We start from the raw sequence: 16,792 nt of genomic DNA on the forward strand, positions 1-16,792 counted from the left end.
TTTCAGCTTGTTTTGTTTAGATGCATACAGACAGAAAATACTAAAGATGCCTTAAAAAAGTACTTAAACGTAGTAATACAGTGGGGCAAATAAGTATTTAATCAACCATAAATTGTGCAAGTTCTCCTACTTGAAAAGATTAGAGAGGCCTGTAATGGTCAACATGGGTAAACCTCAACCCTGACAGACTGTGGAAAAAAAAAAACCCAGAAAATCACAATGTTTGATTTTTAAAGAATTTATTTCCAAATTAGAGTGGAAAATAAGTATTTGGTCACCTACAAACAAGCAAGATTTCTGGAAGTCAGCGGTCTAACTTCTTCTAACGAGGTCTAACGAGGCTCCACTCGTTACCTGTATTAATGACACCTGTTTTATTTCATTATCGGTATAAAAGACACCTGTCCACAACTTCAGCCAGTCACACTCGAAACTCCACTATGGCCAAGACCAAAGAGCTGTCGAAGGACAGCAGAGACAAAATTGTAGACCTGCACCAGGCTGGGAAGACTGAATCTTCAATAGGTAAAACGCTTGGTGTAAAGAAATCAACTGTGGGAGCAATTATTAGAAAATGGAACACATACAAGACCACTGATAATCTCCCTCGATCTGGGGCTCCATGCAAGATCTCACCCCATGGCGTCAAAATGATAACAAGAACTGTGAGCAAAAATCCCACAACCACATGGGGGGACCTAGTGAATGACCTACAGAGAGCTGGGACCATAGTAACAAAGGCTACTATCAGTAACACAATGCACCGCCAGGGATGATCCAGAAGAGGACTGGGAGAATGTGTTATGGTCAGATAAAACCAAAATAGAACTTTTTGGTAGAAACACAGGTTCTCGTGTTTGGAGGAGAAAGAATACTGAATTGCAGTCGTAGAACACCATACCCACTGTGAAGCATGGGGGTGGAAACATCATGTTTTGGGGCTGTTTTTCTGCAAAGGGACCAGGACGGCTGATCTTTGTAAAGGAAAGAATGAATGGGACCATGTATCGAGAGATTTTGAGTGAAAATCTCCTTCCATCAGCAAGGGCATTGAAGATGAGACGTGGCTGGGTCTTTCAGTATGACAATGATCCCAAACACACAGCCAGGGCAACAAAGTAGTGGCTTCATAAGAAGCATTTCAAGGTCCTGGAGTGGCCTAGCCAGTCTCCAGATCTCAACCCCATACAAAATCTGCGGAGGGAGTTGAAAGTCCGTGTTGCCCAACGACAGTCCCAAAACATCACTGCTCTAGAGGAGATCTGCATGGAGGAATGGGCCAAAATACCAGCAACAGTGCGTGAAAAGCTTGTGAAGAGTTACAGAAAACGTTTGGCCTCCGTTATTGCCAACAAAGGGTACATAACAAAGTATTGAGATGAACTTTTTGTAATGACCAAATACTTATTTTCCACCATGATTTGCAAATAAATTCTTTAAAAATCAAACAATGTGATTTTCTATTTTTTTCCCCACATTCTGTCTCTCATGGTTGAGGTTTACCCATGTTGACAATTACAGGCCTCTCTAATATTTTCAAGTGGGAGAACTTGCACAATTAGTGGTTGACTCAATACTTATTTGCCCCACTGTATCAAATAAGGGAGGTTTAAATATGCTACGTTACTAATGTGGTAATAGTAAGTAACCGACGTGCGCATGTTTTGGACGTCTGGCTGCGTAATGAGGTCTTCGTCTAGTGACGTTGACAAACTAAGTCACCACCCCGAGCCTCCATTGCATGCATAAAACATGGCGCCCTCCGTAGGTCAAAACAAGTACTAAACATTATAGATGTTTAAATCAATGGAAATATTTTATGTGTTCGTAATAAAATATTTTAGTAAAAGAGAACAATTGTGGCTTATTAGCAGCGTTGGGCACGTTACTTTAAAAAAGTAATTAGTTATAGTTACTCACTACTTCTTCCAAAAGTTAACTGAGTTAGTAACTGAATTACTCTATAGTAAAAGTAACTAGTTACCAGGGAAAGTAACTATTTCCGTTACTTTAAAAAGAAGATGTCCAAGAATTTGAAATTTTCTGAGCGGTATTCGAGTCAGTTGAATAGAGAAGAACAGGCAGGTAGTTGTGTTATAGAACCTTATAATATTTATTGCACCTCACCAGCAACAGATTTATCCTACACTTGAAGTGCAACAAAAATAAACAGTAAACAAGATAATAAAATAACAATCAGCAGTAAACAATATAAAGTGAGTTTAATAAATTAAATCTCTCACAACCTGAGACAACTGGTCAGGTAGACATAGCCTACTGCAGGGGTTCCCAACCTATTCCACTAAGGCACACTGTGGGTGCAGGATTTCATTCTTACCAAACAAGATGACAACACTTTTTCCCCAATCTGGTGTTTTACAAGTGCAATCAGTTGATTGCAGTCAGGTGTGGCTTGTTTTAGCAGAAGCCTCATTGGTTCAACTGTCTCTGCTGGATCGGCTGGAACAAAAACCAGGACCCACAGTGTGCCTTGAGGACTGGGTTGAAAACCCCTGGCCTACTGTACTTCAAGTATTTTGACTTGAAATAGTGTTTATATCTCCACCTCGTAAAGGACATTTTTTTTTCTCTGAATGCTCTGCCATCATATCCCTCTGCATCTGTTTTGCGCGTGTGTATTTGCCGCACGCGCTGTTCCTGGCTTACTATGACACATGACTCTAACCCTCAGCCAATCACAATCACTTCCATCGCATCAGGTGGTGGCAGGTGGTGCATTCAGGTAGCCTCGCCCCCTACTCCTCCCGTCACCCTCAAAGCGTCTGCCGTCCTCAAGATGGAAGCAGCATTCTTGCTGGCTGACAGTGGGGGATGGGAACGAAGCTAGCATTCAGGTGTAGCAAACACAGAAATGTTAGCAAGCTTTGGAAAGCATTGTCTAATTGAATGAGAAGGGACAAACAGCCTGGAGTCATAAGAAGTACGTGCTGTAATATTCTGATACAGAATTATCCGAGGCACCCTAAAGTGCACACGGCGCCAATATTGTTTTGCTTACATGATGCGGGAGTGACTTAGAGACACGGCCTGCCGAAAGCCGTACGTTTGTGTTAATGTTGAAGTTATATGTGCTATTAAAGAAACAGAGTGCCAGCACATCCGGTGTGGTATATCTTTGCTGAGAAAAAGCACAAAACAAAACACGTGCGCTATTCTCGAACCTAAACGCACCCCAAGTCTTGGATGACAAATAAACTGAGCAGAGTAGACTCGCTATGGCTGGTAGTTTCTTCAGTTTATTCAGAGTAAGTAACGCACCGCTTTTGACCGTCAGTAACGGTAACGGCGGAAAAAATAATTAGATTACGCCGTTACTGAAATAACGTTATTTATAACGGCGTTATTCCCAACACTGCTTATTAGAGCCTATAAGTCTTTAAGTCCGAGGTTCCCTTTAAGTCATTGGCTTTTTTTTGACGGTCATTGGAGATCGAATGATCGCTGCCAGCCCCCTGAGTTTCTCATCACTATATTTTGGTTTTAGGTGCGCAAATATCTCCTAATGCTGGATGTAAGGAAGGACCATGTAAAGTTCTGGAGGCCACAGGTTCTCTTGATGGTCGCCAATCCACGCTCTTCCTGCCAGCTCATCCTGTTTGTCAACCAGCTGAAAAAGGGAGGCCTGTATGTGCTTGGCCACGTACAGCTCGGAGATCTGGGTAATGGTCTGATTATGATGGTACATCGACAGCTAACGACATTATCTGATCCCTTTTTTTTTCCGTGAACTGCCCCTCCTCCCTTTCATAAACATGCAATTGGCACACACGCTCACACAGGCAGGCAAATGGAACTTCCCGCTGAAAACATGATTCTTACAATGGCTTAAATAATCAAATTCTTTTCATATAATCTAATATGTACAAAAGGTCATTCATTCATTTCCTATTTTCTACTTTAATGCTCCGGGCGTTGTGCATTTTAACATGCTGAAGCTGTGCTTCCGCAGGCAACTTTTAATAACTCTTCAAGTCAGTTCCCTTCCCCGTTGACAGAAAATAATTATACATAGTGTTGTATAAAATTAAAAGCACAGGACGTTACTAACCAGGAAGTTTTAAAGTGATAGCAAGCAGCCTTCTGAGAACACTATATCAAACTGTCCCTCTGATTAATTGAATTTGCTTTCATTAGTCCCATATAGGCCTGTCGCGATAACAAATTTTAGTTGGCGATAAATTCTCTCATAAATTATTGCGATATGCGATATTATTGCGCCCTCCCCAAAAAGTTTTTTTAACCAATTTACAATAACACAGTAAGAATACAGTATATATTAATAATACTAAGTAATATTAAGTACACCCATTTAAACGCAATAAACGTTTACTCTTAAATTCAAAAAGCTTTTAAGAAATCCCAACTAAAAACAATAGAACATGCCTCTTTTAAGTATGTTTAAGTAAGCACAAATCCGATTTTTTTGTCATGTCTGTTTTTTTGGCGTGCCTGTTCAGCATGCATTTGTCCATGGAGCTCGTTCAAGTATCACGCATACGCATTAATTCGTAGTCCGAGATGCGCTCAGCAAAGTGACCGCATGCGCAGAAGCGTCAAACAAATGACACATGCTTACTGTATGTCATTCCAGGGTGGTCATATTTTGATTTCCAAAAAGAGGACACAAATAACAGACATTAGTAATCCACGTTTAGACCTATAGGCTATTAAAGTTTATATGGAATGATAGAGCGCATACACGCACGCACATAAGCCTTGACTTGTGTGCGTGACATGACGTGGGTGTGTCAATTTGCCACGTCTCGGCCATGTAAGCAATACCGAAATATTGGTCATTCGGCACATAGAATTAAAATCGAAAATTGTCAGGCTTATACTTTTCTTCATTTATTTTTTAATGACTGTGTTCAAGCCCGCTTCGTGCATAAAAGCAGAGTTCAAGCTAGAAGCTAATGCACAGCTACATCGGGTGGGGACGGTGTTCTGACAAATTTTGCAACCCATCAAAAATTGCTACCTTGCGGTTTTGCGCATGCGTGTAACGTTATAAAAATGCCCGCGAATGCAGCGATTCAAAAGTAAACACTACAAACTTTCTTTAAAGAAAGGAATATTGATCATGGAAAGACATGTACAAAAGTTCTCAAACAGATCCTACCATGTTAGCTGCACACAGCTAGTTAGCACCTTTGGATAACATTGACAGTCCAATTGAATGTAAAAGAGGGCTTTTTCAGCGCCACAAAAGCTTTGGGAGCAAAATTTTATAAGGGAGCAAATTTTGACAGAACAACGGGATTTAATAAGCCCAGGCTTCTTCCGTCTGCCCTCCTCTTTTCTTCGGGTTAATTACTTTTATCACAATGCTGTCTTGTAACTGTCAATGATACCGATGATGATGACAATAAACAACAGCAACAATATTGCTCTCGTCCTGCCTGCCGCTTTCGTTTTGCTGATGTCATTGCCGCATGAATTCCGATTCGGGAGACTTGAAAGTTTAGACCGCCAGCCGCATTCTGGAAAAATGTGGCCCAGATCGGATTTAGACCACATACGAAAGTGACCCAGATCGGATTTGAAATGCTCCACTTCTATGCGACTTGTCATGTTCAGGCCGTCAAGTTAATGCCTCACTCAAGCCAGAAAAACACGCAAAAATCGGATTCATGCATTAAGACCTGTACCTAGCCTTAGGCTAGGTTCAAATGTGTAAAACGAACATACCCAGAAGTCAATAAAACAGAGTGAATCCTCATCACAGCATATTGCGCTGTTGGTAACCAGGAAGCCGAACTTTTAACAGCAAGTCCGCCGCACATCTGCTGCACGCGCACGCACGCACGCACGCACGCGGGGCGATAAATCGCAGCGGGAAAATTACCGCCTTCATTTTAATTTACTGTGCGATAAATGGAATTATTGCATATTGCGACAGGCTTAGTCCCATAATGAAATTTTAATGATTAAATCATTTAGTTTTTATTCCACCTAAACGATGACGTTTCTTAAATGTGATTACAAACAATAAAAATTTTAGATGAGTTTTTTGTTAGGATCCACGTTTTCATTTACTGGACAGTCCTTCTGTCTTGTCTCATGTTAGTGCCTCCTGGTGGCTGTCAGTGGTAGATGCAACTTCTAAATATATTACGTTTCTCGATTGTTGTTTTTGGCATCCCTTCTAATTTTCGTTTTAGTCTCTTGTACGAGAATACTTTTTAGTCTTGGTGATCTTTTATTCATTTCCAAATGTTTTCGTCGACGAAAACAAATTTCTCTAACTTTAATAGACGCACACTTAAAATGTTTCTGTCTGCAAAATTAAGAAGGTTAGTACATAAATAAAGATTTACAACAGTTTGAGACAAACATTGACAGGCGAGCACACATTGTAGCTTCTATACTGCAGATTCATATTTTTCATACATTTTAAAGCTTTTTCTTTTTAAGATTAAATATACTAATGTATTGCTTAAAATAAGTCTGTTAAGCTTATTTTCAGCTAGCCATTTTTTAGAGCTGGGAATCTTTGGGCACCTAACGATTTGATTACGATTCAGAGGCTCCGATTCGATCATAAAACGATTATTGATGCACCCCCTCCTTTTTTTTTTTTCATTAAAAACATTTTTTTTTTTTTAATTTGTACATTCCAAAATTGTTCAAAAATCCTCTCAGGCTAAACCAAACTACTATTTCAGTATCAAGTTAACATATAACAGTAAACAAATATACAAAAATAACAGTTAATAAAAAACTCCAGTCCCCATTCTGTATCAGCATCCTTAAACTACATTCAATTAATTTAATGTTGTGAATCAACTGTTACAGTTGTTAAGATTGCTCCCGTTATTCCATAATTTCCCTTCTGTCTACTTTTGTCAAAGTTTTAACACTATTTCATCATTAAAAGATAGATTCAAGACGAGATTCTGCCGATTTAGGAGTATTTTAGATAAAAAGTTAATTAGGTTCGCTACAACAGAGCCTTGTACAGAGGTCTACTGCTTTAAGATGGCGGCTGTCTACTTACGCTGGAAAGTCTGTAATTTCGCATCTCTGTTCAATAGTACATGTTCTAACACTGACGTCGTCTGTCAAATTGCATCTAGTTCTACATATATATGATATCTACTGTAGCCGTATGTTTGTAGCAACTAGCAACTTGGCGTTGTTTGTAGCGGCTGTCAGCCGCAGACAGGTATGATTGTTTTTTTTTTATCTAGCGGCATGAGTTGAACATGATATTTACTCTCGGTCCGTTCCTCATTGCGTCCCAAAGACCGCGCTGACTGTGTTTTACTTCCGCTTTACCTGATATAATTCAATAATCGGAATTTGGATATTTGTGAATCGTTCTCGAATCTTCCACGGCCGAATCGCGAATAATCTAAGAATCGGAAATTTCGCACACCTCTACTATTTTTCGTATTTCAAGAAATCTGAGTAACATTTACTTGAAGTACTGGCAGATATTTTGACTTATTTCCAGTAGATTTACACTGCATACAAGGGAATTCAACTAATTTTAAAGAGGTGTGTTTTTGCCGTGTACAAGGACAACAACAACTTGGTGATGATAATTCACACTTAGCAGGAAAACAGTACATTATTTTCAATGAATAATACCCACCTGGACTGTATGTAAAAAACAAATTCCCGAGAGTTTAAAATGATTCTTGGCATGCTAAATGCTGCTGCTAACGAGAACGTGAATGCTATGCTAACGCGCCGAGTTACGTTGAGTGTGTGATGATCACTCAGTGCAGACATTTCAAGGCTAAACCAACATTGCATATTCTCACTTGCCAAGATAATAAAACACATCTTACTATGTGTTTCAAGACAAGAAAGCCTGGAGAACATTTGAACATTTGACTGAAGCTATCCACATTTTCGTCTCGTTGTCGTCTTGTCAGACGAAAATGGGCATTCGTCACGTTATGTTTAAGTCGTTTTTGTCTCGTCCTCCTCATAAAAAATTGTTCGTCAAATCTTTTAGTTATTGTCTTTGTTGACGAAAACAACCATGCTCGATAGTAGGCATGTCCCGATCACATATTTTTGCACCTGATTAACCTGATTTTGAAAGTTTTGTTAAAAAAAAGAAAAGTTATAAACATGTAACTGTCCCACTGAGCCTTCTTTATAATGTGAATCATTTTTAATCAAGAATAACGTAGAAAAATTCTTGCCTTTATTAAATGCTTCATTGAGTGAGTCCACTCAAGTCCACTCACGAACAGCCTCTCACTCACACAATGAGTTGCCACAGCACACTACTGCTAGTGTTTAACAAGCTAAACAATGACACATGTGCTCCTTTGATGGTAGACCTACCAAGCTTCTTTGGCAAAATCAAAGCTACCCCCCTGTCCGGGCACTTAGACTTCCATTCTCCATGTCAAACAGCTGAACAGGACAGGTTTAAAAAAAACACACAAAAAACAAAACAAAGCTACCCCCTTGTCAATCATCGTTCACTTTAAATAGCTAACTCCAAGGCACTGCTAACCAAGAAAAGCAGCAGGAGGGAGAGTGAGAGGCTGTACGAGCATGCAGCAGAAAACCATATATTTTTAAAATTAAAAACACGATCCTTTTCACCTGATTCCGATCCTCTGGAAAAATGGCGTGATCGGCCCAATTTCCAGTCACGTGATGGGATCGGGACATCCTTGTTTGATAGTTTTGCGGGGTTTTTTTTGTTCCTACATATCTTTCTGTGTTTCAGATTCCCTGCCGTCAGACCCTGTGCAGCAGCAATACAACTTCTGGCTGAGCTTAGTTGACAAGCTCGGGGTGAAGGCCTTTGTAGACCTGACGCTCTCTCCATCTGTTAGGCAAGGAACGCAACATCTTCTACGTATCACAGGCCTTGGTATGCTCACGCACGTTCAAGTTTTGTTTATTTTTTTTTTTTCCCCCTAACTGTCATGAAGGTTCTGCTTCCCATTCACTGCCATTGACAGCGATTTGTGACTTTATAGACTAATCCGAGCAAAATGACCGGAAGTACCCTGTCCGCCATTGCTGGGGTGTTTCGCCCGCAGCACATCCAGCCAACAGATGCTAGTTGCCAACTGTCCATTGAAAAACGGGATCATCTCGTGACCAGAAACAAAAGTACTCGTCCCGTATTAAACTTGCAAGGGACTCACTCTGTCCTGCATTGTCATGCAAATCGAAAATAGTGTTTTATTTGTAGAACGAACGGATATTGTTTTGGTGCTTTTCTAGAATATGTAGGGGAACACATTCCCCTGCCTCTCCTTTTTTTTCTGACGAAAGAGCTGACAGAACAGAGATCCTGTCCATCTCATTGGTCGAGGGACTGTGGGTTGTCATTATGACACCGGAAGACAACATAGAGTGTGCGAGATAGACCGTTTGTGTGAAGCTTGAGTAAAAAGCATGTTCAAAATGATGATCATTTGTTTTTTTCTTGTTCTCGTGACTATTCCTATTATATTTTTGTATTTCTGTTTGCGTTTGCATTTTCACATTATATTTGGAGTAGTGATGCAACGATTAATCGATTAACTCGAGTATTCGATTAGAAAAAAATATTCAAATTAAATTTTGTTGCTTCGAGTATTCGTTTGAAGTGGCATTTTAATGGTTTATTTTGAAAGTGTTTGCATTTTGTTTTATTGATTAGGGTGGATACACTGCCCAAAGGTCTGGCTCATTTCACATAGCTGAATCCAGCTGCTCCTTGTTCAGACCAACGTAAGCTAAGTTTTTGTTTGAGCGAATGTTTTTTAATGCATTCGTAATTTAGTTTATATGTATATTGCCTGAATCATTTGTTAAGAGCATTGTAAAAATAAAAAAAAAAAAGCATTTTATTGAATTTAAGCTAGCGGACTTGTGTTGTGCAAGTTAGCCAATTGTCCTTTTGTTGTACTTAGATCCTTATTTATTATTTTCTCATACCGTTTGAGGCTCAGCTCAGGTATTTTTAATTTTTTATGTTCCTTATCCGATTACTCCATTATTCAAACTAACTAGTTCATCGATTAATCGTCTACTAAAATAATCGATAGCTGCAGCCCTAATTTGGAGTGATCAATTCTGGAACTGTTATTGCTGAGGGGATTTTAAACGCACCACAGTTCGTTTGCACTTTTTAAAAAGTATTAAAAATTCATTGCTAATAATTGTTGTTTTTTGATCTGCTTATAATCTGCAAATACGCACCTAATTCAGGTTTCAGTAAAATTATATTTCATTTACTGTATTCATTAAAAAAAATCACTTTTGACATACAAAAAAACCCCAAACAATCAGAAGGTGACAGTTATCAGGCTGGCCGGCTCTACCAATTATTTTTATTTTCAGGGAGTTGGCAAACCTAGCATAAGCTAACATTACTGTTTACATTGACTGACTCTGGGCTGTTGCTGAGGTGTGTTAACACTCCAGTAATGGCGGCCACCACTAGAGAGCAACGCCCACAAATGTCTACTCGGATTAGTCAATAGAAGCATATTTATTAAATACAGAAGTGTTCTCTCGCTGATGATTTTATGTTTCTCTTCAAGGTGGCATGAAGCCCAACACCCTGATCTTGGGTTTCTATGACAACTCCACCCCCGAGGACTTCTTCCTCCAAGATACTGCCTTTTGTGGCACATCGGCAGGACAAGGCACAGAAGGCGAGTATAATTTTGGGGTTGACCTGCCTTCCTTACAGGCCCATTTCCCTCCCGTCCGACACGTGGAGAGCCCACGCTGGCTCACGCCCGAAGAGTACGTGGGGATCATCTCCGACGCCATCAAAATGAACAAAAACGTGTGCTTGGGCCGATATTTCTTCCATTTGGAGGGAGAGGGGAAGCAGAGCAAGGTGGACGGCTCGGAGCGAACCATCGACGTGTGGCCTCTCAACCTGCTGCAGCCTGGCTGTCGAGATTATCAGGATGTGTGCAGCTTGTTCTTGCTGCAGATGGCCTGTGTGCTCAACATGTCCAGTAAGTGGAGGCACGCCAGGATGAGGATCTTCCTAAACGTGGAGTCGGAGTCCAGCGACCAGGGCTGGGTGGTAAACGAAGAGACTTTTCGAGAGCTGCTGAAGAAGCTTCGAATCCGAGCCTCTATCAAGATCGTTCCGTGGGACTCTGTGGTACAACACTACACTCAGACCGGTGGCGAGGAGCAGAGCCACACCCTCAATGATCAATTCCTTTTTGCGGTGAACTCCATGTTGATGGAACACAGTTCTCAGGCCGCTGTTCGCTTCCTGTATTTACCACGACCCCCGGCTCATCCCAGCTCTTCCCAGATGTACTTGGGTCAACTGGAAGCTGTCACCAACGGTCTGGGACCAACGCTTCTCATTCACGGCGTCACCCCGGTAACATACACAGATCTTTGAGCATGGCAGTCTTTATAGAAGTGTGTATGTAAGCACTGATTACACGCAATGATACAAAACAGACAATTCCATTGATATGTCCGATTAGGGTCCTTGCAAGTGTTGTATAAATGAATTCCGCACTTAGAAAACAGTGTTTAATTAGGATTGTCTTTGTGACAGAGGTTGATAATTTCCACTTTCACAATGTGTTTATAAAACAATTGTTTGATTCTGAGCATTATGAGTGGTGAAGGAACAACACTACTGTACATTCTAAACTGTGTGTTACTGTCAGCCAAGTGTGAATGCACATTTGATCATTTTGCAGTCTATTTTCCTATTTTCATGCACTTGGACTGCTTTGGTGATTAAAACTAAGCAAGTGACATCTAAAAATGTCTGCATATGGTACATCTGTCTTCTAACCATTCAGTTTGAGTAACATCTTAAAGAGCCTTTAAAAAACAGTTGGACCAATGTGGGCTTTTTAACTACAGAACTGTCAGAGTATGGAGTCATGTTTTCTCAACTGTCTTAAAAATGTGGTATTTAAAGACAATATTCTCATGGTACAGTGGGGCAAATAAGTATTTAGTCAACCACTAATTGTGCAAGTTCTCCCACTTGAAAATATTAGAGGCCTGTAATTGTCAACATGGGTAAACCTCAACCATGAGAGACAGAATGTGGGAAAGAAAAAAAAAAGAAAATCACATTGTTTGATTTTTAAAGAATTTATCTGCAAATCATGGTGGAAAATAAGTATTTGGTCAATACCAAAAGTTCATCTCAATACTTTGTTATGTACCCTTTGTTGGCAATAACGGAGGCTAAACGTTTTCTGCAACTCTTCACAAGCTTTTCACACACTGTTGCTGGTATTTTGGCACATTCCTCCATGCAGATCTCCTCTAGAGCAGTGATGTTTTGGGGCTGTCGTTGGGCAACACGGACTTTCAACTCCCTCCACAGATTTTCTATGGGGTTGAGATCTGGAGACTGGCTAGGCCACTCCATGACCTTGAAATGCTTCTTACGAAGCCACTCCTTTGTTGCCCTGGCTGTGTGTTTGGGATCATTGTCATGCTGAAAGACCCAGCCACATCTCATCTTCAATGCCCTTGCTGATGGAGGGAGATTTTGACTCAAAATCTCTCTATACATGGCCCCATTCATTCTTTCCTTTACACAGATCAGTCGTCCTGGTTCCTTTGCAGAAAAACGGCCCCAAAGCATGATGTTTCCACCCCCATGCTTCACAGTGGGTATGGTGTCCTTTGGATGCAATTCAGTATTCTTCTCCAAACACGAGAACCTGTGTTTCTACCAAAAACTTCTATTTTGGTTTCATCTGACCATAACACATTCTCCCAGTCCTCTTCTGGATCATCCAAATGCTCTCTAGCGAACCGCAGACGGGCCTGGACACGTACTGGCTTCAGCAGGGGGACACGTCTGGCAGTGCAGGATTTGAGTCCCTGGCGGCGTATTGTGTTACTGATAGTAGCCTTTGTTACTGTGGTCCCAGCTTTCTGTTGGCCATTCACTAAGTTCCGGCGGTGTGGTTCTGGGATTTTTGCTCACCGTTCTTGTTATCATTTTGACGCCACGGGGTGAGATCTTGCAAGGAGCCCCAAATTGAGGGAGATTATCAGTGGTCTTGTATGTCTTCCATTTTCTAATAATTGCTCCCACAGTTGATTTCTTTACACCAAGCGTTTACCTATTGCAGATTCAGTCTTCCTAGCCTGGTGCAGGTCTACAATGTTCTCTAGTGTCCCTCGACAGCTCTTTGGTCTTGGGCATAGTGGAGTTTGAAGTGTGACTGACTGACATTGTGGACAGGTGTCCTTTATACCGATGATGAGTTAAAACAGGTGCCATTATTACAGGTAACGAGTGGAGCCTCGTTAGACCTCTTGAAAAGAAGTTAGACCTCTTTGACAGCCAGAAATCTTGCTTGTTTGTAGGCAAGTACTTATTTTCCACTCTAATTTGGAAATAAATTCTTTAAAAATCAAACAATGTGATTTTCTGTTTTTTCTTTCTCCACATTCTGTCTCTCATGGTTGAGTTTTACCCATGTTGACAATTACAGGCCCCTCTAATCTTTTCAAGTAGGAGAACTTGCACAATTGGTGGTTGACTAAATACTTATTTGCCCCACTCTATATTGTGTGTTTTAAGGCAGTGGTCCCCAACCTTTTTTGCACCACGGACAGGTGTGATGTCGGCCTTTTTTTCACGTACTGGTAATGTTTGGCAGCTTTTCGGCACATACACTGCTGGCCAAAAGTATTGGCACCCATGCAGTTCTGTCAGATAATGCTCAATTTCTCCTAGAAAATGATTGCAATTACAAATGCTTTAGTAGTAATATAATAATTTAATTTGCTTGCAGTGAAAAAGAACAAAAGTGAATAAAAAAAAACCTAATCATGATCATTTTACACAAAATTCCAAAAATGGGCCAGACAAAAGTATTGGCACCCTCAGCCTATTACTTGGTAGCACAACCTTTTGACAAAATAACTGTAAACAACCGCTTCCGGTATCCATCAATGAGTTTCTCACAATGCTCTGCTGGAATTTTAGACCAATCTTCTTTGGCCAACTGCTCCAGGTCTCTGAGATTTAAAGGGTCCCTCTCCAAACTGCCATTTTCAGATCTCTCCATAGGTGTTCTATGGGATTCAGGTTTGGACTCATAGCTGGCCCCTTTAAAAGTCTCCAGTGCTTTCTCTCAAACCATTTTCTAGTGTTTTGAAGAGTGTTTTGGGTTATTGTTATGCTGGAAGACCCATGACCTCTGAGGCAGAACCAGCTTTCTCTCATTATTATCTCTACATTATGCTGCAAAATTTTTTGGTAGTGTTCAGACTTCATAATGCCATGCACACGGTCAAGTGCCAGAGGTAGCAAAGCAACCCCAAAACATCAGGGAACCTCCGCCATGTTTGACTGTGCGGATTGGTTGTTCTCTTTGAAAGCCTCGTTTTTTCCCTGTAAACTCTATATTGATGCTTTTTCCCCAAAAGCTCTACTTTTGTCAGATCTGACCAGAGAACATTCTTCCAAAACATTTTTGGCTTTCTCAGGTAAGTTTTGGCAAACTCCAACCTGGCTTTTTTTATGTCTCTGGGTCAGAAGTGGGGTCATCCTGGGTATCCTACCATAAAGTCCCTTTTCATTCAGATGCCGACGGATAGTACGGGTTGACACTGTTGTACCCACGGACTGCAGGACAGCTTGAACTTGTTTGGATGGTAGTCAAGGTTCTTTATCCACCATCTGCACAATCTTTCGTTGAAATCTCCCGTCAATTTTTCTCTTCCGTCCACATCTAGGGAGGTTAGCCACAGTGCCATTGGCTTTACACTTATTGATGACACTGTGCACGGTAGACACAGGAACATTCTGGTCTTTGGAGATGGACTTGTAGCCTTGAAATTGCCCATGCTTCCTCACAAGTTTTGCTTCTCAAATCCTCAGACAGTTCTTTGGTCTTCTTTCCTTTCTCCATGCTCAATGTGGTACACATAAGGACACATGACAGAGGTTGAGTCAACTTTAAATTGCCATTTTAACTGGCTGCAAGTGTGATTTAGTAATTGCCACGACCTGTTATGTGGCACAGGAAGTGTTGTTAATAACGGCGTTAGACTATAACGGCGTTACTAACGGTGTTATTTTTTTTTTCAGTTGTGAGTAATCTAAATAATTACTTTTCTCATCTTGGCAACGCTGTTACCGTTACTGAGGCGGGAAAGGCGTGCGTTCTATGCGTTACAATGTTGGTTGAATGACGCGAGAAAAGTCTGAGAGAGATGGACTCACGGAGACGAGAGAGCAGAGCAGGAGTGGGGAGGAGGCCAGGGAGTTGTCATGCCGTTGCAAACGCGATGCTAGGTGGCTCCAATAATACCTGACTGTAGCCGATAGCCTACAAACTACGCCCACATAATGCTACTGTAGATATCACATATATATAGAACTAGAAGCAAATGACAGACACAGCGGCATTAGGGGATGGGGGGATGGCATGGCTCAGTGGCAGAGTAGTAGTAGTTGTCCCCCCAACCCAGAGGTTGTGGGTTCGATTCTCTGCCCTGATGAACACGCCTAAGTATCCTTGAGCAAGATACTGAACCCCACATTGTTCCTGGTGCTGCATCACCAGTAGGTAGATGGCGATGTAGTGTAGATGTAGTGTAAAGGGCTTTGAGCGCCTTGAAAGGTGGAAAAGCGCTATACCACCACTTATAACACCATTTACCATTAGCAACATGTATAAAGAACTAGATGCGTTGGTAAACAGCCGCCATCTTAAAGCAGTTGACTTCTCAGGAAGGCTCTGTTGTAGAGAACCTTCCTAGCGAACCTAAGGAACTTTTTATCTAAGATGCTCCTAAATCGGCAAAATCTTGACTTAAATCTATCTTTAATTGATGAAACAGTTTTAAAACGTACACATGTCGAAAGTAGACAGAAGGGAACTAATGCAATAACAGGAGCAATTTTAACAACTTTAACGGTTGATTCACAACATTAAATGACTTCCACACATGACAAAGGTTACTATCTAGTTATCGCAATGTCCACAATACCCCTGTGTCTCGTTAAGTTTAGGTTAAAGAATTGGACTAGGGCCAATTGTCCCAAAAACCCTTTAAAACTTCACATTGTGTGACCTTTTTTTTTTTTTTTTTGGTTGTTTGTTTTTTTGAAAAGAAAAAAAAAACATGAAAATGATCACTTGTTACTTTGCCAAGTAACTAATTAACGTATTGGCCCGAATATAAGACGGTGTTTTTCGCATTGAAATAATTCTGAAAAAAGTGGGTCGTCTTACATTCGCGGTCTAGACATTATACACATTCACGACGCTAGATGGCGCCAGATATCATTGAACCGATGTTCTGTCATCACAGATCTCAGCTACTCTCCCCATTCACGACGCTAGTTGGCGCCAGATATCATTGAAGCGATGTTCTGTCATGAGAGATCTCAGCTACTCTTTTTAGTTTAACCAGTTTGCATTATTTTATTGCAATGTTTTTCCTTATTCAGGTTTGTTTCAAGACTACAGTTACAGTTAGACTTCACTTTGATGGTTAATGCAGTTATTGCAATTTTGTTGTTTTATCACATTAGATTGGTTTATTTACGTTTCAAAAACCAGAAGCCATTCATTTACGAATGTGATTGCACTATAGTTTACATATTTAAATGTTCAGATATTAAGATTTGAATGAGGCAAAATAACATGCTTTTTCTCTCAAATATATTGTTATAATCATTTGTTTCGGATGTACTGTAATTATTTTCTGTATTAAAATTATTTTGGTGTTCAAAAAAGTATTTTTTTTAAACTTGAGTCTTGAAAAAGAGGGGGTCATCTCATAATCAGGGCTGTCTTATATTCGGGCCAATACGGTACTCTTA

General features: G+C 40.6%; 1 protein-coding gene across 2 annotated transcripts in view; it reads left to right on the forward strand.

Moving 5' to 3' along the window:
• The window catches only part of slc12a9 (solute carrier family 12 member 9), a 40,171-nt gene extending 24,102 nt beyond the window's left edge, over positions 1-16,069 (forward strand). For both annotated transcript variants that reach the window (XM_057820937.1, XM_057820938.1), the window contains exons 12-14: positions 3,506-3,680; positions 8,720-8,866; positions 10,533-16,069. In XM_057820937.1, coding sequence (XP_057676920.1) covers positions 3,506-3,680; positions 8,720-8,866; positions 10,533-11,365 — 1,155 coding nt within the window. In that variant the 3' untranslated portion in view covers positions 11,366-16,069. The remainder of the gene's footprint in view (positions 1-3,505; positions 3,681-8,719; positions 8,867-10,532) is intronic.
• Positions 16,070-16,792: the final 723 nt, after the last annotated feature.

Source organism: Corythoichthys intestinalis, chromosome 18 (assembly GCF_030265065.1).
Source record: "Corythoichthys intestinalis isolate RoL2023-P3 chromosome 18, ASM3026506v1, whole genome shotgun sequence".
Classification (NCBI taxonomy): Eukaryota; Metazoa; Chordata; class Actinopteri; order Syngnathiformes; family Syngnathidae; genus Corythoichthys; species Corythoichthys intestinalis.